The sequence below is a fragment of the Balaenoptera borealis genome (assembly GCF_965194805.1).
Source record: "Balaenoptera borealis genome assembly, chromosome: 10".
NCBI classification, from domain to species: Eukaryota; Metazoa; Chordata; class Mammalia; order Artiodactyla; family Balaenopteridae; genus Balaenoptera; species Balaenoptera borealis.
Genome location: NC_138874.1, coordinates 70,789,704 through 70,817,517, shown reverse-complemented (window position 1 = coordinate 70,817,517; position 27,814 = coordinate 70,789,704). Strand labels below are relative to the sequence as shown.

Sequence of the window (27,814 nt, the reverse complement as noted above, 5' to 3'; positions counted from 1 at the left end):
ACTTACACATCTTGAAATTCTTCTAGGGATTTCTGTGGTGTAAAAACATTCAAAAGGCCAATTATCTGTGGCAAAAGCAGAGAAACAGGAAAATTAGAAATTCCTTAATATTTTCATTTGGGAACTGCAAATACATGGATTAAAATAAAGCCACCTTCAGTGTAAAATTTTTCAAGTCTTATGTTCTAAGTTTAAGTAATCCCTTTTATTTTATATATTAAAACTTTACGGCCAGGGGGTGGGGGCAGGGAGGGAAGCAAAGCACAGAGGATCTTAAGGGCAGTGACAATACTCTGAACGATACTATAATGGTAGATATATGTCATTGTACATTTATCCAAACCCATAGAATGCACAACACCAAGAGTGAACCCTAATGTAAACTATAGACTTTGGGTGATAAGGAGGTGTCAATGTAGGTTCACTGATTATAACAAATGCACCACTCTGGTGGGGGATGTTAATAATAAGGAAAGCTGTGCATGTGCAGGGGCAGAGGGTATATGGGAAATCTCTGTACCTTTCTCTCAATCTTGCTGTGAACCTAAAACTGCTCTAAAAAAACAGCCTTCACACACACACAATATCAACAGAAGAGCTCCACAAAATCCATTCCATTTATGAACATTCAATTATCAAGAACCTACATTATACAATCCTCTACATAATTTGTAAGCAAATCTTAAATACCTTCTGCCAGCTCTTATCCAACTCAATATTTCTATATAATCTCAGCCCTTCTGCCCCCTGGTTTTTCATAATACTGCACTCTCCCAGTTTTCCTCATTTCCAGTCTATTCCACTGGTTTATCCATAGGCATGCTCTCTTTCCCACTATTTTGTTTTAATCCTCCTCCTTTATCTGTACCCTTTTCCTGGGTGATACTATGTATGTCTTTTTCTCCAAACACCTCTATGTGGATAATTTCCAAATACTCATTAGAAGTCCTTGCTTAGTTTACGAGTCTCAGATTTTCACAGCTACCTCACATGAGGTCTCACAAAATAATATAAAATTGAACTCATTATCCTTCCAACCCAAACCCCTTACTTTTCCAGAGTGTCTTGTTTTACAATAGAAAGCTGAGAGTGATTTTTGACTTTTTTCAATATTTGTACCATAATAAACATTTAAAAGAATGCCAGCCATTCTTTGTTAGTCTGAATTTCAACCTCTTCTTTTCACTCCCTGTGCCACTATTTATACTGAGGATTCTAACATCTCATTTAGACTGTTCATGCCATAGTAACTTCTAACACTTGGTTCCCTAACAACGGTTTTCTGCAAATCCAGCTACCATTTTACTGCTTATAATATATGGTAATGAAAAGACCTGATCATATTACTCACCTTCTCAAAAACCTAATGCCACCAAAAAAAGAAAAGCCAAAACTCCCTTGCAGTACATTCAAAGCCCTCCATAACAGGATATCAACCCACTTCTCTTGCTAAGCTCTCTATTAAACTTGACACTTGAACAAGAATATTGTTTTCAAAAAACTGTCAAGGCCTTTAAACATACTATTCCCTATGTTGGTCATTTACCTACGAAACTACTAAAAAAACCTTCAAGATAGGCCTCTTTTGTAGGGTCTGACAACCCCTAGTCCTTGACAGACCTGAATATTCTACTTTGTCCCCACAATATCTTATATGTTATTATGGCATTTAACACACCGTAGTATAGTCTCCCTTTCACAACAGCCTCTTATTCCCCTTTACAATTCCAGCATTCAGGAAAACACCTCACACATATTTTTGAAATGTCTGTTGACAATTATACTTAGGAATGGGAATGTTTTTCTAGACATAAACTTCATGAAAGCAGAATCCATGTTACTCATTTAAGCATAAAGCTTTGCTTATAGAAGGCATTCAAATATATGTTCAGTGAATAAATTCAGAAAAGTACTTTTCAGATCAGAGAGGGTAAAACAAATTTGTTTAAGACAGAGGAATAAGTATCTAGTTGTTCTAAACGAATTCATGTCTCCTAACCAGATAAACTGTACACTTGGAGACTTGGAGAATTAGTAAAACCATTCCCATTAATATCTGGGAAATCCCAGAGTAGAAGACAGGTGTTAAAGATGAAAGGCATACAGAGACAGAAAGGAGTTTAGCAGTTGCTTAGAACTAAGGAATATGGAAGATGGGGGAATGAGAGCTAAAGGAATGGCGTCTCTTTTTGAGGTGATGAAGATGTTCTAGAACTGACTGTGGTGATAGTCACATATATCAGTGAATATACTAAAAACCACTGAATTAAATGGAATAGTACGATATGTGAATTGTATCATAAGAAAGCGGTTATATAAAAAAAGATTAAAAGGGACAGTTGTCTTGCTTCTCAAAAAGAGAAATAAAGAAAATTACATCAATCATATACTGGACAAACAAAAGTCAAGGACTGATTAAGTGGGTGGAATATGACTACTTTAAAAGAAGTAAAAATTACTAGGAACACGTAAAAATTCACTGGAAACTTTATACTTCTGTGAATAAAAACAACAACAGCAATAGTAACAACAAAGAACAGCAGCAGATCAGAGAAATGCAACCAGATATAATATATAAAGATTTCAAAAAGGCATTTTTGAAACTGTCACTAATAACAATTGGGAGATATGGGCAATTTTTATAGTTAGAGATGTAATTTTTGCAGGTTGCTAATGAACTAATCCAACTATTATGAAGGCATCCTGAGCAAAACTGGTAAGTGAAGCCAACAAGTGAAAAATCAGAACAAAGAAGAAAGCAATCCCCAACAGTCTAGTAAGAGGAGCCAGATTTCACATATGAAACTGAATAGGGAGATACAGAAAGTACTATACTAAAGAATGGGAAAGACCTATTAGCTGGTCTATGACAAAGAATAACTTGCTTATTAGATAATGTGAGTCAAATGGTGACCAGATTTCCAAACAGGATTACAATGTCCACAGTTAAGAGATGACAAGCCTCAGCTCCTCTCAGAGGATTCAATCAGACATGCAGTACTGTGTACCAGGTGACATATCCAAGTGCATTTGGAGATAAGTGACCAAGTTGAAAAGGAAACCCAAAACCATCTATGAAAAGAGTGGAAAATGCACAATATGAATGTACTTAGCACTACTGAATTGTACATTTAAAAATGGTTAAGATAGTAAGTTTTATTGTTCTTGTATTTTACCTCAATTAAAAAAAAAAGAAGAAGGGAATGGGAAACACCAGAGATGTTTAGACCAATGAAGAGATGATTTGCACAAAAAGGCAAGACATTACAAAAGCATCCATCCATCAGGGAGTGGAAAAATTCCATTACCATTCCTCTTTTCCCTATCTTTATTCACATTCATTCACTGAACAAGTTATGTTTTGAGCACCTATTCCGTGCAAGCACTCTTCTAGGTGCCAAGGGTATTACCTGGATGAATCTGTGCCACCTCCACTAAAGGGTTAATCATGTGAAACAAGCTTTCCATGCCCTCCATTTAGTTGACAGAACCATCTTTCTTTGCAGTCACCCAGGCTCAGGAGGTAGGTGTCACTGGCCGTCTCTCCCCAATGCAAAACCAAGGTAATGCCACCACGACATTGCCACGAAACAGGCTCCAAGGGGTACGAGCAGTTCTATTCCAGGGCAGGAGGCCACCAGCAAAATCTTGACAAGCAACATACTTGGCTCCCATCTAGAACAAGAATGGCTGACGCAACTTCTTCCCGATCACTGACTGACTGTAATCTTTATCTCTATGCCTTTTTTTTTTTTCTGGTTAATAAAATAAGTTTATTTATATATACATGGTAGCTGAATTCTGTGGATAAGGAAAAATAAGTCATACATCTCACATATGTATATATAACATATGTATCTCTGATTACATATATTATATATAAATTTTACTTTTCAAACAGATTTCTTTCTCTATATACACACACACATTGATATTTTAAATGTAATCGCCGACAGAAATATTATGATAACATTACTTAACATGAGTTTGGTGATTGTCTCTATGACTCTTTTTAAATACTATTCTTCCTCTCTGGGAGGCTCCCTTCCTTCAATAACCCAGTTTTTACTCCATCTTTAAGAAATAGTCTAGGTCCACCCTTCCCCAAAGCTGTCCCGTTTCATTAAAGCTCACAACAATCTTCTTTCTCCTTAAATCTCAACACTTACTTTCCATCTGCCATAATTTTTTTTTGAATTTTAATTTATACAGCAGGTTCTTGTTAGTTATCCATTTTATACATATTAGCGTATACATGTCAATTCCAATCTCCCAATTCAACACACCCACCCTGCCACTTTCCACCCTTGTTGTCCATACGTTTGTTCTCTACATCTGTGTCTCTATTTCTGTCATGCAAACCGGTTCATCTGTAACATTTTTCTAGGTTCCACATATATGCATTAATATACGATATTTTTCTCTTTCTGACTTACTTCACTCTGTATGACAATCTCTAGAGCGAACCACGTCTCTACAAATGACCAAATTTCGTTCCCTTTTATGGCTGAGTAATATTCCATTGTATATATGTACCACAACTTCTTTATCCATTCGTCTGTTGATGGGCATTTAGGTTGCTTCCATGACCGGGCTATCGTAAATAGTGCTGCAATGAACTTTGGGGTGCATGTGTCTTTTTGAATTATGGTTTTCTCTGGCTATATGCCCAGTAGTGGGATTATTGGGTCATATGGTAATTCTACTTTTAGTTTTTTAAGGAACCTCCATACTGTTCTCCATAGTGGCTGTATAAATTTACATTCCCGCCAACAGTGCAAGAGGGTTCCCTTTTCTCCACACCCTCTCCAGCATTTGTTGTTTGTAGATTTTCTGATGTGAGGTGATACCTCATTGTAGTTTTGATTTGCATTTCTCTAATAATTAGTGATGTTGAACAGCTTTTCATGTGCTTCTTGGCCATCTGTATGTCTTCTTTGGAGAAATCTCTATTTAGGTCTTCTGCCCATTTTTGGATTGGGTTGTTTGTTCTTTTAATATTGAGCTGCATGAGTTGTTTATACTTTGTCCGTTAATTTGTTTGCAAATATTTTCTCCCATTCTGAGGGTTGTCTTTTCGTCTTGTTTGTAGTCTCCTTTGCTTTGCAGAACTTTTTAAGTTTCATTAGGTCCCATTTGTTTATTTTTGTTTTTATTTCCATTATTCTAGGAGGTGGATCAAAAATGATCTTGCTGTGATTTATGTCAAAGAGTGTTCTTCCTATGTTTTCCTCTAAGAGTTTTATAGTGTCCAGTCTTACATTTAGGTCTCTAATCCATTTTAAGTTTATTTCTGTGTATGGTGTTAGGGAGTGTTCTAATTTCATTCTTTTACATGTAACTGTCCAGTTTTCCCAGCACCACTTATTGAAGAGACTGTCTTTTCTCCATTGTATATCCTTGCCTCCTTTGTCATAGATTAGTTGACCATAGGTGTGTGGGTTTATCTCTGGGCTTTCTAACCTGTTCCATTGATCTATATTTCTGTTTTTGTGCCAGTACCACCTTGTCTTGATTACTGTAGCTTTGTAGTATAGTCTGAAGTCAGGGAGTCTGATTCCTCCAGTTTCGTGTTTTTTTCCCTCAAGACTGCTCTGGCTGTTCAGAGTCTTTTGTGTCTCCATACAAATTTTAAGATTTTTTGTTCTAGTTCTGTAAAAAATGCCATCGGTAATTTGATAGGGATTGCACTGAATCTATAGATTGCTTTGGGTAGAACAGTCATTTTCACAATACTAATTCTTCCAATCCAAGAACATGGTATATCTCTCCATCTGTTGGTATCATCTTGAATTTCTTTCATCAGTGTCTTACACTTTTCTGCACACAGGTTTTTTGTCTCCTTAGGTAGGTTTATTCCTAGGTATTTTATTCTTTTTGTTGCAATGGTAAATGGGAGTGTTTCCTTAATTTCTCTTCCAGATTTTATATCATTAGTGTATAGGAATGCAAGAGATTTCTGTGCATTAATTTTATATCCTGCTACTCTACTAGATTCATTGATTAGCTCCAGTAGTTTTCTGGTGGCATCTTTAGGATTATCTATGTATAGTATCATGTCATCTGCAAACAGTGACAGTTTTACTTCTTCTGTTCCAATTTGTATTCCTTTTATTTCTTTTTCTTCTCTGATTGCCATGGCTAGGACTTCCAAAACCATGGTGAATAATAGAGGTGAGAGTGGACATCCTTGTCTTGTTCCTGATCTTAGAGGAAATACTTTCAGTTTTTCACCATTGAGAATGATGTTTGCTGTGGGTTTGTAATATATGGCCTTTATTATGTTGAGGAAGGTTCCCTCTATGCCCACGTTTTGGAGAGTTTTTATCATAAATGGGTGTTGAATATTGTCAAAAGCTTTTTCTGCATCTACTGAGATGATCATATGGTTTTTATTCTTCAATTTGTTAATATGGTGTATCACACTGATTGATTTGCATATATTGAAGAATCCTTGCATCCCTGGGATAAATCCCACTTGATCATGGTGTATGATCCTTTTAATGTGTTGTTGTAGTCTGTTTGCTAGTATTTTGTTGAGGATTTTTGCATCTATATTCATCAGTGATATTGGTCTGTAATTTTCTTTTTTTGTAGTATCTTTGTCTGGTTTTGGTATCAGGGTGATGGTGGCCTCATAGAATGAGTTTGGGAGTGCTCCTTCCTCTGAAATTGTTTGGAAGAGTTTGAGAAGGATGGGTGTTAGCTCTTCTCTAAGTGTTTGATAGAATTCACCTGTGAAGCCATGTGGTCCTGGACTTTTGTTTGTTGGAAGATTTTTAATCACAGTTTCAATTTCATTACTTGTGACTGGTCTGTTCATATTTTCTATTTCTTCCTGGTTCAGTCTTGGGAGATTGTACCTTTCTAGGAATTTGTCCATTTCTTCCAGGTTGTCCATTTTATTGGCATAGAGTTGCTTGTAGTAGTCTCTTAGGATGCTTTGTATTTCTGCAGTGTCTACTGTAACTTCTCCTTTTTCATTTCTAATTTTATTGAGTCCTCTCCCTCTTTTTCTTGATGAGTTTGGCTCATGGTTTATCAATTTTATCTTCTCAAGGAACTAGCTTTTAGTTTTATTGATCTTTGCTATTGTTTTCTTTGTTTCTATTTCATTTATTTCTGCTCTGATCTTTATGATTTCTTTCCTTCTACTAACTTTGGGTTTTGTTTGTTCTTGTTTCTCTAGTTCCTTTAGGTGTAAGGTTAGATTGTTTGAGATTTTTCTTGTTTCTTGAGGTAGGCTTGTATCGCTATAAACTTCCCTCTTAGAACTGCTTTTGCTGCATCCCATAGGTTTTGGATCGTCATGTTTTTGTTGTCATTAGTCTTTAGGTATTTTTTGATTTCCTCTTTGATTTCTTCAGTGATCTCTTGGTTATTTAGTAACATATTGTTTAGCCTCCATGTGTTTGTGTTCTTAACGTTTTTTTCCCTGTAATTGATTTCTAATCTCATAGCATTGTGGTCAGAAAAGATGCTTGATAAAGATTTCAATTTTCTTAAATTTACTGAGGCTTGATTTGTGACCCAGTATGTGATCTATCCTGGAGAATGTTCCGTGGGCACTTAAGAAGAAAGTGTAATCTGCTGTTATTGGATGGAATGTCCTAAAAATATTAATTAAATCTATCTGGTCTATTGTGTCATTTAAAGCTTGTGTTTCCTTATTAATTTTCTGTCTGGATGATCTGTCCATTGGTGTAAGTGAGGTGTTAGGAAGTCCCCCACTATTATTGTGTTACTGTCGATTTCCTCTTTTATAGCGGTTAGCAATTGCCTAATGTATTGAGGTGCTCCTATGTTGGGCACATATGTACTTATAATTGTTATATCTTCTTTTTGGATTGATCCCTTGATCATTACATAGTGTCCTTCCTTGTCTCTTGTAACGTTCTTTATTTTAAAGTCTATTTTACCTGATATGAGTATTGCTACTCCAGCTTTCTTTTGATTTCCATTTGCATGGAATATCTTTTTCCATCCCTTCACTTTCAGTCTGTATGTGTCCCTAGGTCTGAAGTGGGTCTCTTGTAGACAGCATATATATGGGTCTTGTTTTTGTATCCATTCAGCGAGCCTGTGTCTTTTGGTTGGAGCATTTAATCCATTCATGTTTAAGGTAATTATTGATATGTATGTTCCTATGACCATTTTCTTAATTGTTATGGGTTTGTTTTTGTAGGTCCTTTTCTTCTCTGTGTTTCCCACTTAGAGAAGTTCCTTTAGCATTTGTTGTAGAGCTGGTTTTGTGGTGGTGAATTCTCTTAGCTTTTACTTGTCTGTAAAGCTTTTGATTTCTCCGTTGAATCTGAATGAGATCCTTGCAAGGTAGAGTAATCTTGGTTGTAGGTTCTTCCCTTTCATCACTTTAAATATGTCATGCCACTCCCTTCTGGCTTGTAGAGTTTCTGCTGAGAAATCAGCTGTTAACCTTATGGGAGTTCCTTTGTATGTTATATGTCGTTTTTCCCTTGTTGCTTTCAGTAATTTTTCTTTGTCTTTAATTTTTGCCAATTTGATTACTATGTGTCTCGGCGTGTTTCTCCTTGGGGTTATCCTGCCTGGGACTCTCTGTGCCTCCTGGAGTTGGGTGGCTATTTCCTTTCCCATGTTAGGGAAGTTTTCGACTATAATCTCTTCCAATATTTTCTTGGATCCTTCTTCTCTCTCTTCTTGTTCTGGGACCCCTATAATGTGAATGTTGTTGTGTTTAATATTGTCCCAGAGGTCTCTTAGGCTGTCTTCCTTTCTTTTCATTCTTTTTTCTTTATTCTGTTCCGTGGCAGTCAACCCACCACTCTGTCTTCCAGGTCACTTATCCGTTCTTCTGCCTCAGTTATTCTGCTACTGATTCCTTCTAGTGTATTTTTCACTTCAGTTATTGTATTGTTCATCTCTGTTTCTTTGTTCTTTAATTCTTCTAGGTGTTTGTTAAACATTTCTTGCATCTTCTCAATCTTTGCTTCCATTCTTTTTCTGAGGTCCTGGATCACCTTCACTATCATCATTCTGAATTCTTTTTCTGGAAGGTTGCTTATCTCCACTTCATTTAGTTGGTTTTCTGGGGTTTTATCTTGTTCCTTCATCTGGTAAAAAGTCCTCTGCCTTTTCATTTTGTCTATCTTTCTGTGAATGTGGTTCTCCTTCCACAGGCTGCAGAATTGTAGTTCTTCTTGCTTCTGTTGTCTGTTCTCTGGTGGATGAGGCTATCTAAGAGGCTTGTGCAAGTTTCCTGATTGGAGGGACTGGTGGTGGGTAGAGCTGGGTGTTGCTCTGGTGGGCAGAGCTCAGTAAAACTTTAATCCGCTTGTCTGCTGATGGGTGGGGCTGCATTCTATCTGCCATAATTTGACAATTAAACTTTTACTGCTTTATCACATCTGATATTTAACTCTTTATGTATTTATTTTGTCTTCAAAATAACACTGTAAGCTCCCTCAAAAAGGAGTCTAATCCTCAATTTCCATAAATTTTTTCCCTTGGTGCTAATCTACTAACTCCAATACACAGAGGCTTGCACATAGCTAGCTCTCAAAATGTGGTAAATTGTGTTTTCTGCAATCAGAAAGTATTGAGCTCTTTATAAACTCCTTTGGACAAACACCACAACACATCTCCAGTCAGATGCTTTGGGTTTAGTACTTCATAAAACTGTCCCTTGTATAATGTACTCCTAGTTTATTTCCTCTCATCTTGGAGAAATCATTCCATTAAAATAATCATAAAAGTATCAGTATGCTTAATATAAGTTTTAAAAAGTGTAAAGGGGCGAAAGTCATAGGTTTAAGTCTTTATAATCATTAGAAAATAGAATTAGGAATGTTTTACTAATTCCATTTAAATATTTTTTAAAGTTTCTGGTAAACTGCTTTATCCAGTATTATTAAATAAAGTTCCAATGTCAAAGAATAATGGGAACAATTTCATCTCTGTGCTCAGGCTCCAGTTTTCCGAAATGTCAGCTTAATAGAAAAACAAAAAAGCAGAAGATGAGATCAAGCCTAAATAAAGTTCTAAAACATCTACCTCTTTAAAACTCCTTTTGCAAATTAAATGTCAGAAAATTACACAATCTTAATTTCATAAGCTATTTTTCTTCTAATATAATTTAATAAAGTTCAGAAAAATTTATATATCCCTTTAAGCAATGCTTCGATCCAAAAGAACAATTTAAAGCACCCACTATTTTAAAAGATTTTTATATTCATGTATTCATGAACAAATCTTGATTTCATTTATACTTAAGAAATTTTCTAAAATGTTCACTTACATTTTTGTGATTTACACATTTCATAAGAACTAGCTCTCTGTAAGCACGCTTAGCATGAGTTTGATTCTGAAATGGCCGGCTTAGCTTCTTGATTGCAACATTTCTTTCAAGAATGGCATCATAAGCTGCACTGTAATAAGAAATTCAAAAACAACAAAAAGCTTAAAAATCTGCAAAACTGAATTTATGAAACATTCATGTAGATTCCTCACTTTCTCCAAAGATAAATGCATTTGAACCAATTTCCAGCCCTTGATGCTCAACATGTCTCTTCTATACCTATTAGAGCATATTCCAACAGTGTACAGCATTGTTAACTGTTTCTTAAAATGCTAATGGATTAAAAGTGAAAATGGACTGTGAAGAAAGAGACTGCTTGTTCACTGGGTGTCATCCAAGATCCACCTAGCATACAATGGGCACTCAATGCACAAATGTTTAATGAGTATTCAGGTCTAATAGATAGCTTAGAGCCCAAATGAATCCCTCACCCCAAATCTGCACCAAGGAAAGACAGGATAAAGAACACATGTGGTCATAAATTCTACTCAAAACACCTGTTGAAGAATTCTACATAACTACATCACTTCCTCTTTAGACACAACAAAATGAATACAGAAGAGGAAAGTGCATATAGAGGCATCTAGATGAAAGATTATTTTATAAAAAGTAAACACTTAAAATTTGTTTTGGAGGAGAAATTAAAAATCAAGGTATTTATAAATATAAATGCCAGACTTCAGGACATCAGAAGCTGTTTCATAACTATTAACGAAACATCTATAATTCTGGGAAATATAACACTATACTCATTAACTCTTCATATCTTCCTCTACCATATGACTCTGACCAAATGGCACATTTTGCAAATGACAGGTCAAAGAACGTATAGCACAAGTAAGGTAAAGTGTCTTAAAATTATAGAATATTATGATTAAAAGAGGCTTTTAAAAATCATTTGGATTAATCACTGCCTGATATAGGGCCAGAGAGGTTAAGTAATTTGTCCAAGGTCAGCCAGAAAGTTAAAAGCAAAGCTGAGACTAGAAGACTAAGACATGAGGTCGTGCTTTTCATACTGGACCACCTAACATACTATAAAAGATGAGTTCTGTTTATATAATATTTGGAAAGTCACCACACTACTGATTAAAATTATTCTCTCACCTAACTGGAAACCTGAGTTTGTTCTGTGGCAATCTTACTATATCAAATACAGTGAAGAAATTATGTATTAAGAAATTGGTACTGCATAAAAGGACACATCTATACATTCTATATATACCATTAACTATTGCCTATATACATATAGATACATACACACCAAAACATACATATTATAATCTTTACTTAGAAAATGCTGTTATTTACAGATATGTTCTTCCCAAATTAAAAAAAAAGCAAAACAAAAAACATTAGGGGTCACATAAAATGATTAGAAGTTTTGACTGTTTCAGACAAAGTATTTTATTTTTAACCATTAAATTCATTCCTATTAATTTTTTATCTGCTATATCAAGCTCTAAAAATACAAAAATTCAAGTATTTGATTGAACTATTTTGTATCCAAGTAAATTAGATTTCTAATTATTGATTCTTTTTTTTTAATTAATTAATTTTTGGCTGCATTGCATGTTCGTTTATTGTGGTGCGTGGGCTTCTCATTACGGTGGCTTCTCTTGTTGCGGAGCACAGGCTCTAGGCACACGGGCTTCAGTAGCTGTGGCTCAAAGGCTCTAGAGCGCAGGCTCAGTAGTTGTGGCTCACGGGCTTAGGTGCTCCGCGGCATGTGGGATCTTCCCAGACCAGGGCTCGAACCCATGTCTCCTGCATTGGCAGACAGATTCTTAACCACTGCGCAACCAGGGAAGCCCATAATTATTGATTCTTAAATGTGCACAAATTAGAAACACCTGGGGACTCAGAGGCCCCAATCCAGACCCAATGAATCTTACCATCTATAACTGGGGCCCAAAATAATGCCTTTAAAAAAAAAATTAAGTTCTTCAATTGATTCTGACAGTAGTACAACAGTGAGTTTAAAAAAAATTTTTATTATTTGTCTATTTCATAGTAATGTTTTGTGAAGGAATAAGCAAAAATTTGAAGGCATTTATTCCTTAGGACAGGGGTTGGTTACCTTCCAAAGCAATTAAAAAAGAAAATTCTGGTACACAAATTTCAAAAAGCACTTGTCTGAGGATAAGTGAAGGTAAAGGAACAATATATTTTTAATATACTATTAAGTATTTTATAAATAATATATTCCTCACAACAACCCTGTATACTAGGTGGGAAAACAGGCTTTAGAAGAGTTAATTTGCCATGTGAGTCACAAAGTTAATAAATCAGAGAGCTAGAATCTGAACCAAGAGTTCGCTTTCAGAATTCTTACCATATTGATATTACCACATCATTTTCCTTAAATTTAATTTGTGGATGGTTAAATGTGATCAGTTAAGATGACAACCAATCAGCCAATAATGCTTTATAAAATGACCCAGCTTCTGTAGTTTGTGATAGTATAAATTACTTTAAGAATACAGAAAAGAGAATAAATGCTACAGTCCCCATTACACAAATTTGTTTGATTCTAATATTTTACCATTATTCCTCTGAACTTTTTTAAAAGAAATATATTATTATAGGTAAAGCCCCCTTCCTTCTCTCTATTCTCAGAGGTAAGTACTATCCTGAGTTTGGTGTTTATGAATGTTTTTATACTTTTGCATACATAAATATATGGTACTGTTTTGCATACTTTAAACTACATATATATATATATATATATATATATATATACACACACACAGTATAATAATGTATGTATATTCTACATCTTGCTTTTAAACTCAGCGTTACATTTCTGATTATCCTTGTTGATACATATAAGCTCCAGTTCATTTTAAATGTTGTAGAGTATTTCACTGTATGATTATTTTTTATTCTCCTACTGATAGATTTGATGCTATTACCAATTTTTGCTATTTTAAATGGTACTGCAAAGAACAGCCCTACATATGTCTCTTTCTGTACATATGCAAGAGCTGTAGGCAAAAGTTTTTCTAGAACCTGGGAGAACTGCAGGGTTGTAAACACTTAGGATTTTTTAATAGATTCCAAAACAAATCTGGTTCAAGAAGAGGTAATAAAGATATAATTATGCTTGAGTGAGGCTTAGAATTCCCTACAACACTAGCTTATTATACTAACTTAGTAACCTAAAATTATTAACAGAACTGTCCCAAAGAGTGTTTTGATTTTCAGTTTATAAGGAATTATGCTGATCTATAAAGCCTAGGCCTTTTGTAAAAATTAGCTTGTAGATCAATTTTAAAGATACATAGGAGTTTTGAAACACATACAGTGACATATTAGCTGACTTTTTTCCCCAGTGTAAAATAAGATTTATGATATTCCAGAATTTCATTACAGTGTAAAAGTGATGATTAAGTGAAGCTTCTTATTAAACAATTAGCTATGGGAATAAATGTATACATGGAATTAACAAGCATGCCACTTATTCTTTCCTGATACACATATCTATCTTTACATGGCTTACGACCAAGTATTTAATCATAATTTATACTTAAAGATGACAGAGCTGATTTCTAAAATTATGTTTTATGAATAATAAAAAAGCCATTAATCTCAGAACAAAACAACTTACTGTGTTATAGCTTTAATTTAAATTTTATAGTTTTAATTTTTTGAGGCAAGCTAAATATTTACCAAGGAATTTATGAGAGAAGAAAACAGAGCAGTTAATGATTCTTTGCCTAATTTTTGGAAGTAAAAACTTACCATACTATTCCTTGGGCTCCTGAACCTATAGGTTTTAAATTCTGATACCGTTTCAGGACTGTGAATGTAGAATCTCCAATCTCTACACTATAAAAATTGCTGTCACGCTTGCTTCTGCTCATGGTGGCAAGCAATTAATTTAATGGCTTCATCCAAAAATTCACCGAGAAGCTGCAAAACGGAACAAAATGTGATGTTAACAGAATGAATTTGCTTAATCTTAAAATTCAAGTCATCACTCTAGTCACAGATTGCTAGATGTTAAAAGAGCTGCTTTGTTAAAAAACACAGTTAGAAAGAAAAAATTACCACAGAGCCTGGTTAGCATCTGTTATACTTAAGAAACAACCAATAGTTTAAAAAAGAAAAACAAAAAGCAAATACTTATAACTGTTTTTAAGGTCACTTCCAGTTTAAAAGTTTAAACTAGTCCTTTCTATGTTTATTATAGTGTTGAAACCTTAATTTTTGTAACTGATAAACTTTCATTCAAAAATAATTCACAATCTCACTGAGTGTTCATGGAAGGAACAACAAATTGACAGGCTAGTAAGCCAGTTATCACATATCACTCCTACAGAAAAAAACTAACAAACGCAGAGCAGCACCTTGCTGTCATTATAACAGAGCCCCTGATCCCCAACAGCAACATCTGGGTGTAATGCATAAGCTGAGGTTGTAACGGTTGAAAGAAGAGAATCAAGGTAGAAAATATAAGATTAAAAAAAAAAAGATATAAGGTAAAGTTATTTTAAAAATAAGAAACTATAAGAGAAGCCTTTAGTATATTGGGATATGAAACAAAACAATGCTGTTCTGAACTGTTTGGGTCATCTAAAGCATAACCTAAGTTCTGACCAGTTTTTTACAATTAGTCTGATTAAAAGCCAAAGCAGTCTTTTCCTACCCGTTTGAGTACTGCTTACTGACAAACCTTATTAACCATCCTTACTAGACAAAACTGGCCTATTCTAAAATGCATACAAGGGACTTCCCTGGTGGTCCAATAGTTGAGACTCCACGCTTCCAATGCAGGGGGCGCAGGTTCAATCCCTGGTCGGGCAACTAGGATCCCACATGCCGCACAACGTGGCCAAAAAATAAAATAAAATAAAGTGAGCCTTAAAATGCATGCAAGACAGCTCCAACCTACTCTCCATATCCTGCAATAAACTGAGAAACCAGTTAGGTCTAAAGAATTACTATTTTTGTGTGTGTGGCTGCAAGACAATGCTAACAACAAAAACAAACACACAAAAAATTCTGATAAGACTTAGAATGCAAAGATTTAATTCAACATATATTAAATGCTTACCATGTGCCAGGCACTGTGCTGTGCCCTGGGGCCAGATCATGAAGAGGCTCATGAACTGGATTCTAATAGCTGAATTCTTTTTTTTTTCTTTTTTTAAAGCAGGTGGATGAGTTTATTCTGTGCACACACATGCAGACCTAAGTAATCATATCCACATAATAGCTGAATTCTTAGAGTAGGATAGAAGCCACTGGAAAATGCAGAGTAAGAGAGTGCCTTGACTAGATCCCTAGCTGCTACTTGGAGATTATACTGCAAGAGAGGGAGCAAGAGCTGCAAGAGGAAAACCAGTGAGCTACTGAACTAAGCCAAATGAAAGAAATAAAATTAAAATTAAAAAGAAGTTTTAGGTAGGTGGAGTTAAAAATAAACAAAAACTAAACAAAAAGTTTAAACAGTGTAGGCTTTAGAAGAAATAAACTGGAAGCAATTGTGAAGGCAGAGAAATGATTTAGATAAATTAAAGAAAGGCCCAGAGAAACATTTCCAAAATCAATAACAAAACTAGTCATGTAATATTCCAGAGAAGACTGTCTGAAACCACAAGTCTCATTAACTCTGCCTAAGTTAACAGACCATAGGCTTGCAATTTCTACAAAAAAGCCTGTGGAGATAGTGACTGGAACTGTACTGAGTAATAAACATCAATTTGGGGAGAAATGACATTATAACAATTTTGAGTTTTCTGATCCATGAACATGATATTCATTTCCATTTATTTGGTTCTCCTTTAAGTTCCCTCAGCAATGTTTTATAGTTTCCAATACACAGGTCTTGCAAAATTCTGTTCAACTTCTCCATAGTATTATTGACATTTAGATGCTACTGTGAATGTTTTTACGTTAATTTATTTTTATTTAAATTTCAGTTGTTCATTGTTAGTACAAAGAAACACAATTAATTCTTTTGTATAATAACTTTGTACTAAGCTCACTTATTAGTCTTAGTAGTCTTTTTTGCGGATTCTTTGAGATTTTCTACACACACAAGCAGTTTCATTTCTTCATTTCCAATTTGGATGGCTTTGAATTCCTTTTCTTGCCTCACTGCACTGACTGTAATTCCCATACAATCCTGAATAGAAGTGGTAAGAGCAAGCATCATTCCCTCATTCCTGACCTTAGGGGAAAAGCATTCAGTCTTTCACCACTAAGTGTGATGTAAATTACAGGATTTTACTAGACACCCTTTAACAGGCAGAAAAAGTTCCCTTCAAGTCCTAGTTTACTGAGAGTTTTTTATCACTATAGAGCATTAAATTTTGTCAAATGATTTTTCTGAATCTATTCAGATAATCATATGTTTTTTCTTTCTTAGTAGTTTCATATGGTGAATTATACTGATTGATTTTCAAACGTTAAACCAAACTTGTATTCCTGTAATGACTCTTACTTGGTAAAAAGTATTATCTTTTTTTTTTTTTAATACTATTGATTCAGTTGGCTAAAATTTCATTAAAGGTTTTTCCATATATTTTTGTGGGGGCTATTGGTCTGTAGTTTTCTTTCATGCTAAGGGTAAATGCTGACCTCATAAAATGAGTTGGGAATTATTCCCTCCTTTTTATTTTCTGAGAGACTCTGTGTAGAACTGATATTATTTCATCTTGAATGTTTGATAGAATGCCTCAGTGAACATTCTAGGACAAGAGATTTTTTGAAGGAAGATTTTTAACTGCAAATTTATTTTTTAAAAAAATATATAGGGCTACTCAGGTTATCTATTTCTTCTTAAATGAGCTTTTGGTAGTTTGTGTTTTTAAAGGAATTTGCTCATTTCATCTCAATTGTTGGATTTAATGTCTATAGGATCTGTAGACATGTGTCCTCTTTCATTCCTGCTATTGTAATCTGCATCCTCTCTCTTTTTTTCCTGATTAATCTGGCTAGAATTTTATCACTATTATTGATCTTTTTAAAAAGCCAAATTTTAATTTCTGTTTTTCTTTATTGTTTTGTACTTTTCTGTTTCTTTGGTTTCTGCTCTTGTCTTTATTCCCTTTTTTGTTTTACGATTACCCTTATCCTTTAGTTTCTTAAGATGGAAGCTTAAGAGTACTGATTTGAGGACTGCTTTTTTTTTTTTTTTTTTTTTTTTTTTGTTAATCGTTTATTTATCATGAGAAACTATTCCTTAGCCCAGATATTAGTAGTTCATAGTTCAGGAACACAGGTAAGTGACAAACTTCCATGGAACTCAACCCAAAGAAATTCTTTATATTCCAAAATCACTTTGCACTCTGAAAGATACCAGCCTTCCTCATCTCCTCAAAATCTTTTATGGAATCATAATTTCTGTAGAAATCTGCATATGCCTTCTTTCTTGGTTCAGCCACAGCAAACTTATAGAAAACTGCAACTCCCAAGGAGACAACGAATGCTCCAACAATATGAAATCGCAGACGCTTGGCAAGAAGGCCACGCATCTGAGGTTTTGTCAAAGAACTGGAAGCCATGGTAGTTTTTCTCCTTGACAGCTCAACAACGACGTCCTTGGAGAAATGGACCAGGACTGCTTTTTATAATATAAACACTTAATACCATAATTTACCTTTAAAGCAGCACTTCAGAGCTTCATCCCACAATTTTTTTTACCATCAAATCTATACTTAATAATAATAAAAGCAAAATTTTACATAGAGCTTACTTTAGCTGGGTCCTGTTTCAAGTGCTTATACTCTTTTAATCCTCACAACAGTCCTGTGAAGGTTTTCTAATTGTTTATGGATAGAGAGTAAATTCAGTCCCTGTTACTACATCTTGGCTGGAAGTATAAGTCCCATTTACTCATTTTGTCTGATGTTGCATTATGTTAAGAAAGGACCTATTGTTTTTCCATTTTACACATGACAGAATTGAGTCTTTAAAGGTTACCTATGGTTGCAAATTTAGTAAAGAGTAAAGTGAGGTTTGTTTTTTTTTAGAGTGAGGATTTGAGTCCTTCATCCATACACTATATTGAGTCCAAAATAAAACAAGTCTTGGTGCTGAAGAAGGCATGAAGGAAGAGGTCAAGTTACAAACATGTTGTGTCTTAAGCATGTTGAGTCTGAGATACCTCACCGAGACATCCAAATGGAAATATCAATTTGGTAGCTAGATACAGAATTGGACCTCAGAGAAGTCTAGGTGAAAAATATAAATTTAAGAGTTGGCACTGTTATTGAAGCAATGAGAAAGAATATTACTCAAGAGGATATAGTAGTAAGAAAAGAAAGGCCTAAGAGTCAGCTTTGTGGATACCCACATTTAATGAGCAATTAGAGAAAGATAAGCCAACAAAGAAGTCAGAGAAGATGTAGCCAGAGACATACACAGAAAACGAGGAGAACACACTGAAGAAGCCAAAGGAAGAGTGTTTTCAAGAACAGAATGGCCAATTGTATTGAATGCTACAGAAATATCAAATAAGTAGAGTGATGGGGGTAGAAGGGTATTAGAATAGAATGATGGGGGTAGAAGGTAGACTGGAATGAGCTTAGGTGTGAATAGGATATGATTTTAGAAATAAGTTAAGCAGGTATAACTACTTCTTTAGAGAAGTTGATGGAGAAGACACGAGGAAATTGATGGAGAAAGGTATATGGTCAATGGAGGATGATTAGATTAGATATTATATATAATATACTACAGCATAGCATGCATAATATATATAACATAAAGACAACCTGATCATATTTATCTGCTAATAGAAAAGACCCATAAAGATAGGAAGGGTGACACTAGGAGAGTGAAAAAGAAATCTGAGGTTTCAGTTAGCATAATATCTCTGAAAAGGTGGAAAGAAATGGGATCCAAAGCACATTGTGTGGCCATACAGAGATACTAATGCAGCACTGCCATCAGAAAATACCTTCAGAAGACTGAGACAGAAGGAACAATTTCTAAGATAAGGGCATTAAGGATACTGGTGAGATTTACAGAGGATTCATTTGGTGTACTGTTCTCTCCATAAGGAAGCTGGAACAGGAAGAGTGTGAGGAGGAAATGATATGGAGTCTGAAAATTCATTTCGCTACTCAAAAAGGCCTCTTTGTGGATTAAAACCAAAGAAACTATAGTTATAGAATTTAGATGTGACTGGTCATGAGGCTCATAGGAATAAAAGAAAAGATAGGCATTATTATGCCATTTAATAGAGGAGTAGCTGAGGCTCAAAGTGGTTAACATGCAACAGAATGTTGTGGACATACTGAGTTTCAGCTTTAGCTTTCAAAATAGTCCTCTGCAAGAACACTACACTCAGGTCAACGCGGTTAAATTATCATCCCCAAACTCTTTCACCTGATTTACTCATTGCCCTTTCTTTTTTGGGAAATACTTTGACCTCTTTTTTGTAGCTATCCAAATTCTACCTACCAAAGACTAGCTTAAATATAATCTTCATGAAGCCTTTTCCAGCTTGAACCTAATTTCTCATCAAAACTACCCTGCTGTATATTTAGATATGCAGATTTTACTGCCAGACTGTGGTCTTTCTGAGGGCAAGGACTGTGTCTCCTACACTCTCAGATTTCCAAAACATGTCAGCTCTTCAAAAGAGGTATAATTTAATAAGTAACTGCTAAAAATGTTAACCAAGAATGTGAACCTTTTTTAAAGTAACAAATCACTTTTAAAAGTTCTGTTTATCTTTACCATTGTTTTCCTTCATAAGCAAGAAAAAAAAAAAGGCTGAATTAGGCTTTTATAACCCAAGGTTTATTTCTTTAATGTCTATACAAGAAACAAGACTCAACTGCTATCAGGCTGGCCCATCCATAAAATGGTTGGTCTGGTGAGTCTGAATGTAGAGACAAACGAGTTAAACTAAGTAGTTATATAAAAAGTACTCAGGGAAAAAAGAGTGAGTTCAATAGAGCCATAAAGCCAGGCCTCACAGACAACTGTAAAATAATTCAGGCAATGCAACAAAGTTCATAATTCAAGCTCTAATCGTCAGATAATCTTGACAATAAGTCACTGGGGTGAATTGGAGCCTATCTATCTTTACTCATCTTGCTTTTATGGCTACCAGCAGACTCCCTCTGTGATGGTTAATTTTGCGTGTCAAATTGACTAGGCCACAGGGTACACAGATATTTGGTCAAACATTACTCTAGGTGATTCTGTGAGGGTGTGTGGATGACTTTAACATTTAAAATTTAAGTCAATAGATTGAGTAAAGCATATTGCTCTCCTCAATGTAGGCGGGCCACATCCAAACAGCTGAAGGCTTGAATAAAAATGATAAGGTTTATTCTCCTGCAAGTAGAAGGGAACTCCTCCTACCTGACTACCTTCAGGCTAGGATATCATTTTTTTCATGCTTTCAGACTAGAACTGAAATAGTGAGTCTTGAGCCTGCTGGCCTTCAGGCTAGAACTTAACATCATCGGCTATTCTGGGTCTCAGGCCTTCAGACTAAGACTAGAGTTATATCAGCTTTCTGGGTCTCCAGAGTGCCAACTGTATATCTTGGAATTTGTCAGCCTCTATTATCTCTCTCTCTCTCTCTCTCTCTCTCTCTCGCCCCTCCCTCCCTCATCCATCCATCCACCCATCCATCCATATATCCATCCATCCATCCATCTACCCACCCATCACATTGGTTCGTTTCTCTGGAGAACCTTGACTAATATAACATCTCACTCTACTCTGAAATTTTCTTCTGTATAACTCTTGGCTTCTACTACCTCATGATGGCTGCATGCTGACTTTTCCCTCATCATCTTCTACTTAGGACTCTGCTCAAACATCAGCTTCTCAGAAATGCCTTACATGATTAGTCTATCTAAAATAGTACCCTCTAATCACACACTCTTCCTCAGCCTGCTTCATTTTTCTTCAAAGCACTTACACTACTGACATCTATTACATGCTACTTATCTGTCCCCTCAACGTAAGTTGCATGAAAGCATGAAAGTTGCTCTGTTCATGATTAAATCACCAGAGCCTAGAATAGTAACTGGCAAATATTAGGCATTCAAATAGGTGTTGAATGAACAACAAATGAACAAACTGTAACTATAAGTTCCCATTACGAACTGTCCATCATTCTCCTCCTCTCAAGGAGTAATTTACCGGAGAAAAAAGAGATATGTGCTTGATTAGTTTAACGCCCATTACTGCTGTTTGTGCAGTTTTCATACCAGGCCACTTCACAGACTACTACCCTTGGGTCAAAGGCCTGCCCTGGGCTTATCAATTATGGCCAAGGTGGCAGAACCACATTCTACAGTATCCATCTATGCTAAGGAATTGCTTAGGGCTGCTTTCTCAGCAAGTAGGTAATAGCCTTTAAAATGAGGTTAGGTCTAACTAATGAAGTCTGACTACTTTCAGATTATAGTCAGAGATTCCTGGCCTCACACCTAAGTCAATGTTTCAAAATTCCTATTAAATTTAACATCACTCTTAAAAGCCCTCAAGTGGCCTCTAGAGCAGATCTCAACTGCCACTATGTAAATGCATCTATTTCAGTTCCACGTATTTTTCAAAGCTTATTCTTCAATTATATTTGAAGTAATTAATATAGAAATACCATTATGTCATATACTAACATGGCCCACTCAAACAACAGATTTGTCCACAATTAAATTGACATAAGTAGAAACAATATATCAAATATAAGGTGCATTCTACGGTAATCTCCTCTCCCTCCTTTCCCCAAAATAAGTTGTGGTCGATTAGCTATTTCTGTCTCTCACAAACTATGCTTTTTTTCTTTCCCTAGGAAGGAGAGTCCCCACTGGGTGGTGTGCAAGCAGTACAAAATCTTGGGCTTAGTGATTTCTCTTCTATAACAAGGCAGTAGACCCAATATGAACAATGAGCCAGCCCAGGTCTAAGCACATGCTGGAGGGCTCAGGTTGAGACATGATGATCAGGCTTCAGACACAGCTGTTACTAGCACCAAACTAAGAAAACCAGACTTTAATCACTAGTATAATTAGCACATTCTTTAGCTACCCACGAGTGGAGAAAGAAATTATTCCAGCCAAGAGATAACCCTGGTGTCCGGACCACTATGAATTCTTTCTATTAGGAGAACCAGAGCCCCACCCACAAAGAAGGTAGGGGAAAGAAGGCCTGGTTTGTACTTCCGCAATTGGATTTTGTACAATCTACTCATAAAATAGATTTAATTCTTTTTTGTGTGTGTAAATTTTTTTAACTGAAATACAGTTGATTTACAATGTTGTGTCAGTTTCAGGTGTACAGCAAAGTGATTCAGTATATACATATTCTTTTTCAGATTTTCCCTTATAAGTTATTACAAAATATTGAGTATAGTTCTCTGTGCTATAGAATAGGTCCTTGTTAGTTATCTGTTTTATATATAGTAGTGTTTATACATTAATCCCAAATTCCTAATTTATCCCTCCCCCATTCCTTCCCCTTTGGTAACCACAAATTTGTTTTCTATGTCTGCAGGTCTATTTCTGTTTTGCAAATAAGTTCAATTTGTATTTTTTTTTTTTTTTAGATTGCACATATAAGCAATATCATATAATATTTGTCTTTCTCTGTCTGGCTTACTTCACTTAGTATGATAATCTCTAGGTCCATCCACGTTGCTGCAAATGGCATTATTTCATTCTTCTCTATGGCTGAGTAATATTCCATTGTATATCCATACCTTAATTGAGGTTACTTGAGTAGGTTTTTTACATTCCAACCACAAAATAATGCTTAGACAGGTATCCCTTCACAATTTCTGTACTTTGAGGATGACTTTAGCTACATGAAAACCTCAGAACTAGTTTCTAAGATTTAGATATTCAAATTATTTATTAAAGATCTCAAGACTTTATAGCAGTGTCCTCAGCCATAAAGTAACAGGCTGCTGGCTACTTTTTAAACAAATGATGATAATACACTTTATGTAATGGAACCCAATATGGTTATGAAATTATCATCAACATTTCAGTTAGATGGTATCCAAAATTTTTAAATTACTTTGTTCTCAAAACGGCAAAAATCTCAAAATATTAGGAAACTGGCTCTGGGCTGCTCAACTGTATTTAGATTATTAATGTTAGTGGCTAAAATGCAATGCCAATATTCTCAATGACATTCAATTCAATAAAAACAGGTAACCTAATTTGTAAGAATATACTATTTCCCAAGATACTCAAAAGATATTTTCATTTTAAAGTTAAAAAAATTCATACTTGTAAATTCCTATAAAATTTTTATGAGTTCTTATACAAGAAAGAATACATAGTTTTAAGGGTACCTTTGTACAGTGCAGTACCTGGGTAAATTCTTCCACTATCCAAAAAATTGATCATGCAAAATAACTTATTCCTTGAGAAAGATTCAAATGCCTGCCATTTTCTAATAACTTTTGCCAAGTCTTTTAGTAATAAGATTCTAGGCTCACAAGAGAAGAAAATGTTGATCGCATTCAACCACCACCAGAGACACTTTCTAAAACCACAAACTGGGAATAGCAAATGAGAAGTGTCCCAGATGCATCTTACAGGGAATTTTATTAATGTTAGTTAATTCCACATATAATTACCACTAGTTTATCTTGCCAGCAATGGAATTATGATCAGAATTTTTAAAAAGTGCTAGCTGGTGTTAGAAGAAAATGATTCCATGACAAACAGCTTTCTGTAATTAAATGTGCCTGTTCCCAGCAGGAAAAAACAAAACAAAACAAAACAAAACAAAACACTGAATTTCAGAGTAAATTACACCATTTTTCAGAATCTGTAAGCTCAGCAAGACGGGGAGAAAAAAAGCATTTCCATTTGATTGTATTAACCAGGTATGACAAATCTAAGTTGAAGATTTGCAAGAATAGTAAAAAGGTTTAATTGTCCAGCTACAAAACTATAATCAATCACTCAGAAACAGCTTTAATTTTAAGCTCTATCTCATCTTCAAGTTGCCCTTCACTGGCTAAGACCTACAGCTTGGGTCATAAAAATCTCTTTTTTCACTACTAACACAGTAACAGCAACAAAAGCCAGAGACTAAAAACAGATTTTTTTCCTGCATAAATCTATAGCAGATATTAAGTGTTTTCTCCTCTAATCTTCTCCCCCCTCAGACCCTCTAAAGAGATATATGACTTTCAGGAGTAGTTCAACAACCTACATATGGAAAAACCTCATGAAGTCACTTAGAAGACAATTTAAACATAACATGGGTGTCCAACATGCCAACTGGCAGAAGTGATAAAATGACTAGCTTTTTTTTGGTTTGGATCTTTCGATTCACAAATGTTAACAGTGCTAACTACTCTAAGTATATTTATTTGTTCCTAAAGAACTCTCTAATTCTCTAACAATTTTAAGCTATAACACAGTGAAATACTTTGAAGGAAAAAGATTCTTGAATAATAACGTCAACTGACTTAGAAGAAGCCATCAAAAAACAAGGCACACGGGAAGCACTCAGTATAAGAACAAGTCCTAACAGTGCTCAGAAGGTCCTAGCAGTATTACAGTGCTGAGTAATAATCACTAATTATGATATTCCTGAGGCTTTAAGAAATTAAATGACCAGTGTACTCCATTTCAGAAAGCCAGAAGCTGGCTAATAAAATTTTTTAAAGCAAAGTTATGTTTTTTAAATGTCAGTATACTGGGGAGATTTTAAAAATCACATATAATACGCATCATTCATTGGCAATAAACCTGTTGCCAAAAAGTCACAGTTAATCCTCACATCTTTACAATCTCCTTTCATGTTCCACTATTTCTTGACCCCTCTGGAGAGCCACTCAAGAATTCCCAAATCCAGTGGCCTGTTCAGTCAACTCCTCTTTAACTTCTCTTAAGTTTCTCTGTAAATTGCTCAAACCTTGCAAGCATGTTTTCTCTACTTCCCACTCCTTAAATGCACACCGTGCCTAATACCACCTTATCACTCTATATATTACGCTTCCTTGGTAAAGTCATAGCTTCAATTATGACTCCCAATTTCGTTTCCAGCCCTGACCTCTCTCCTATATTTTCAACTGCCTCTTGATCATCTCAGTATGGATATTCCATGGGTATTCAAACTCTAAATAGTGAAGATCAAACTTTTCTTCCTTCCAAAACTCACTCTTCCTTACACATCTATTTCTATTAGCAGCAGTACTATTCTTCCAGCAATACAGGCTGCAACTCTCCAAAGAAACTACTGTTTCATTTTCCTTTAGTGTCACCTTCATTTTAGGATCAGTCTCACACTGAGTTACTCTCACTTATGTTCTGCACGTAAGGATTCCCACCCAGGCCTTTAAGAACTCTACTTTCCTGTTAGTCCTCTCATGTTTTTACTTCTTTCATTCCTCAGCTTATGGCCCATTAGATAGACCACCACTATGACAATAACCCTGCCCTAATCTCTCCTAATGCACCAACCTGAAATCGCACAGCACAAACCAAACTAGCTGTCTCCTTTTGAGCGTATACGTAGACTGCTGAACAAAAACCACAATGGTCCATAGTGCTTTTAAGTTCAAGGCCTTCAATCTAACCCAGGCAGAAAATTCTAGATTTCCCCTAGTCAGCTATCCCCTCTAATTTCTACAAGGTCTATTTCAAAGAGTCCCACTGCTCCTTACATCTTCAACCCTACCTTACTTGTAGATAATCCCAATCCCTTGCCAGAGAAAAGTCAGGAAATAACTTCTTCCCTTTACTAAACCAGGGTCCAAATACTTACTTTTGCTTCATTCTTCACTATTACAATGTAACAGTACTCTGAATAACTCTCCTGATCTTACTCAAGTAATCATCAGTCTTTCTCCTAGCACTCAAATATGATTAAGACCCTGCTATTTAAAAACAAAAATACATACATACTTTAAAACCCTATTTCACTGTCAAAAACAATCACTAGTTATTGATCCCTCTCTCTCCTTCCTCTCACAGCCAAATTTCTCAAGCACTGTTTATATCTGCTGTTTTGATCTCTTTACTGCCCCCACCAAGAGTCCTCAACCCTCTGCTTCTACTTTCACCACTTCCATTAAACTCATTCACCAACGTCATCAACAAGCTCCTTGCTCTGAAACCCAACAAAACTTGACTCCTTATGCTGCTCAGCAGTAACTGGCACTGTTCACCATATTCTCCTGTCTGAAACACTCTCTTTTCTTGGATTCCCCAAAACACTGCATACTCCTGATTTTTCTTACCTTCTGTTCCTTCTCAGTCTTCCCTTATAGGTTCATTTCCCCTACCAGCCCTCAAAAATGACTCTCTTCAGGGTTGTCTTGGCTCTCTTCCCTTGTTAACACTCTCCCAGGGCAATCTCACCCACTCTTACAGCTTCAGCTAGCATGTAAAACTAGCTTTCAAACATTTATCTACCACTGAGATTTTTCCTCTGCTCTAAATGTATATATTCAGTGGTCCATTACACATTTCCACTTACATGTCTCAAAGCTACCTCAAACTCTGCATGTGCAAAAGTGAATAATTCACTCCATCTCCTTCAATCCCCACCAAATTTGCCTCTCCTATGTCCTTCCAGCTCAGGGAATGCTATCATCATCCACTCAGTTATACAAGCCAGAAACACAGACATTATCCTTGTTTCTTTATCCTCCCATATCCACTTACCATGCAGTTCTGGAGAGTCAATCTTTAATCTACCACAAATTCATTCTCTTCTTACTCACCTCTCTAACTCAGGTCAACATTAACTATTGCTTGCATTGCTGTATTCTCCTAAAGGGGCCTCTAATCCCCTTGCCCCTAATTCTTCACTCTGATGCCAGAGTGATCTTCTTAAGTTGGTTCATTCTGAGAAATCTGTCCAGCCTACAACTCACTGCACCCCCTTAATTGTGACAGGGGTGGGCTTTGAAGCAGTTATACTTATTCTATATGCTCTACTGGCCATAGATGATTAGACCAAGGGGAGATAACTGAGATAATGAGCCAATCAGACTCTCTCCAGGGGATCTGGAATTGGGAGAAAAGCTAAGAGGGGCTGTGGGTTAGCTTTGTAGTTAGAGAAGCCAGGTATACAAAGAAAAAACAATGTATCATGAGCTAGAGACAAGACATGCAGTGATGAGGGAGAGCAAGAGCAAAAGCACCTGATATTAATTGATAACCATTTCTGGTTCTAGACCTTTGTGAGGTCCAGCTGTACTTCCTACCCCTGTATATGCTGAACTTCCCTGGACCACTTTCTTTGCCTTTGGCTTAAGTTTCTTACTTGTAACTAAAATATCCGTAACTAAAATAATTGTTCTAACATGCACATTTGACCCTGAATCCCCCTTGCCTAAAACCATACCGTGTTTACCTTCTGCTCAAAGGATAAAGGCCAAACCTTTCATTAGGATTTTTCAGTACTCTGGATGATTTGGTCCTGGCCTCCTCTCCAATCCCAAAATATAGCCACAATGAACTTCTTTCAGTTCCACAATGTATCACTGTCTCTCTCTCATTTCCAAGCTGATACACAGTTTCTTTTTGC

General features: G+C 35.7%; 1 protein-coding gene and 1 pseudogene across 6 annotated transcripts in view; both read right to left on the bottom strand.

Moving 5' to 3' along the window:
• Positions 1-27,814, bottom strand: part of MAPK8 (mitogen-activated protein kinase 8) — a 107,478-nt gene that overhangs the window by 29,566 nt on the left and 50,098 nt on the right. For 3 of the 5 annotated variants that reach the window (XM_082407138.1, XM_082407139.1, XM_082407137.1), the window contains exons 2-4: positions 14,078-14,248; positions 10,274-10,403; positions 7-65 (exon numbers count right to left, since the gene is read on the bottom strand). In XM_082407138.1, coding sequence (XP_082263264.1) covers positions 7-65; positions 10,274-10,403; positions 14,078-14,199 — 311 coding nt within the window. In that variant the 5' untranslated portion in view covers positions 14,200-14,248. Of the gene's footprint in view, positions 1-6; positions 66-3,410; positions 3,802-10,273; positions 10,404-14,077; positions 14,249-27,814 lie in introns of those variants that run through there. The other 2 variants (XM_082407140.1, XM_082407141.1) reach the window with 2 other exon arrangements.
• Positions 17,501-17,916, bottom strand: LOC309635648 (cytochrome c oxidase subunit 6C pseudogene; annotated as a pseudogene). Its single transcript has one exon. The product of its transcript is annotated as a cytochrome c oxidase subunit 6C pseudogene (transcript).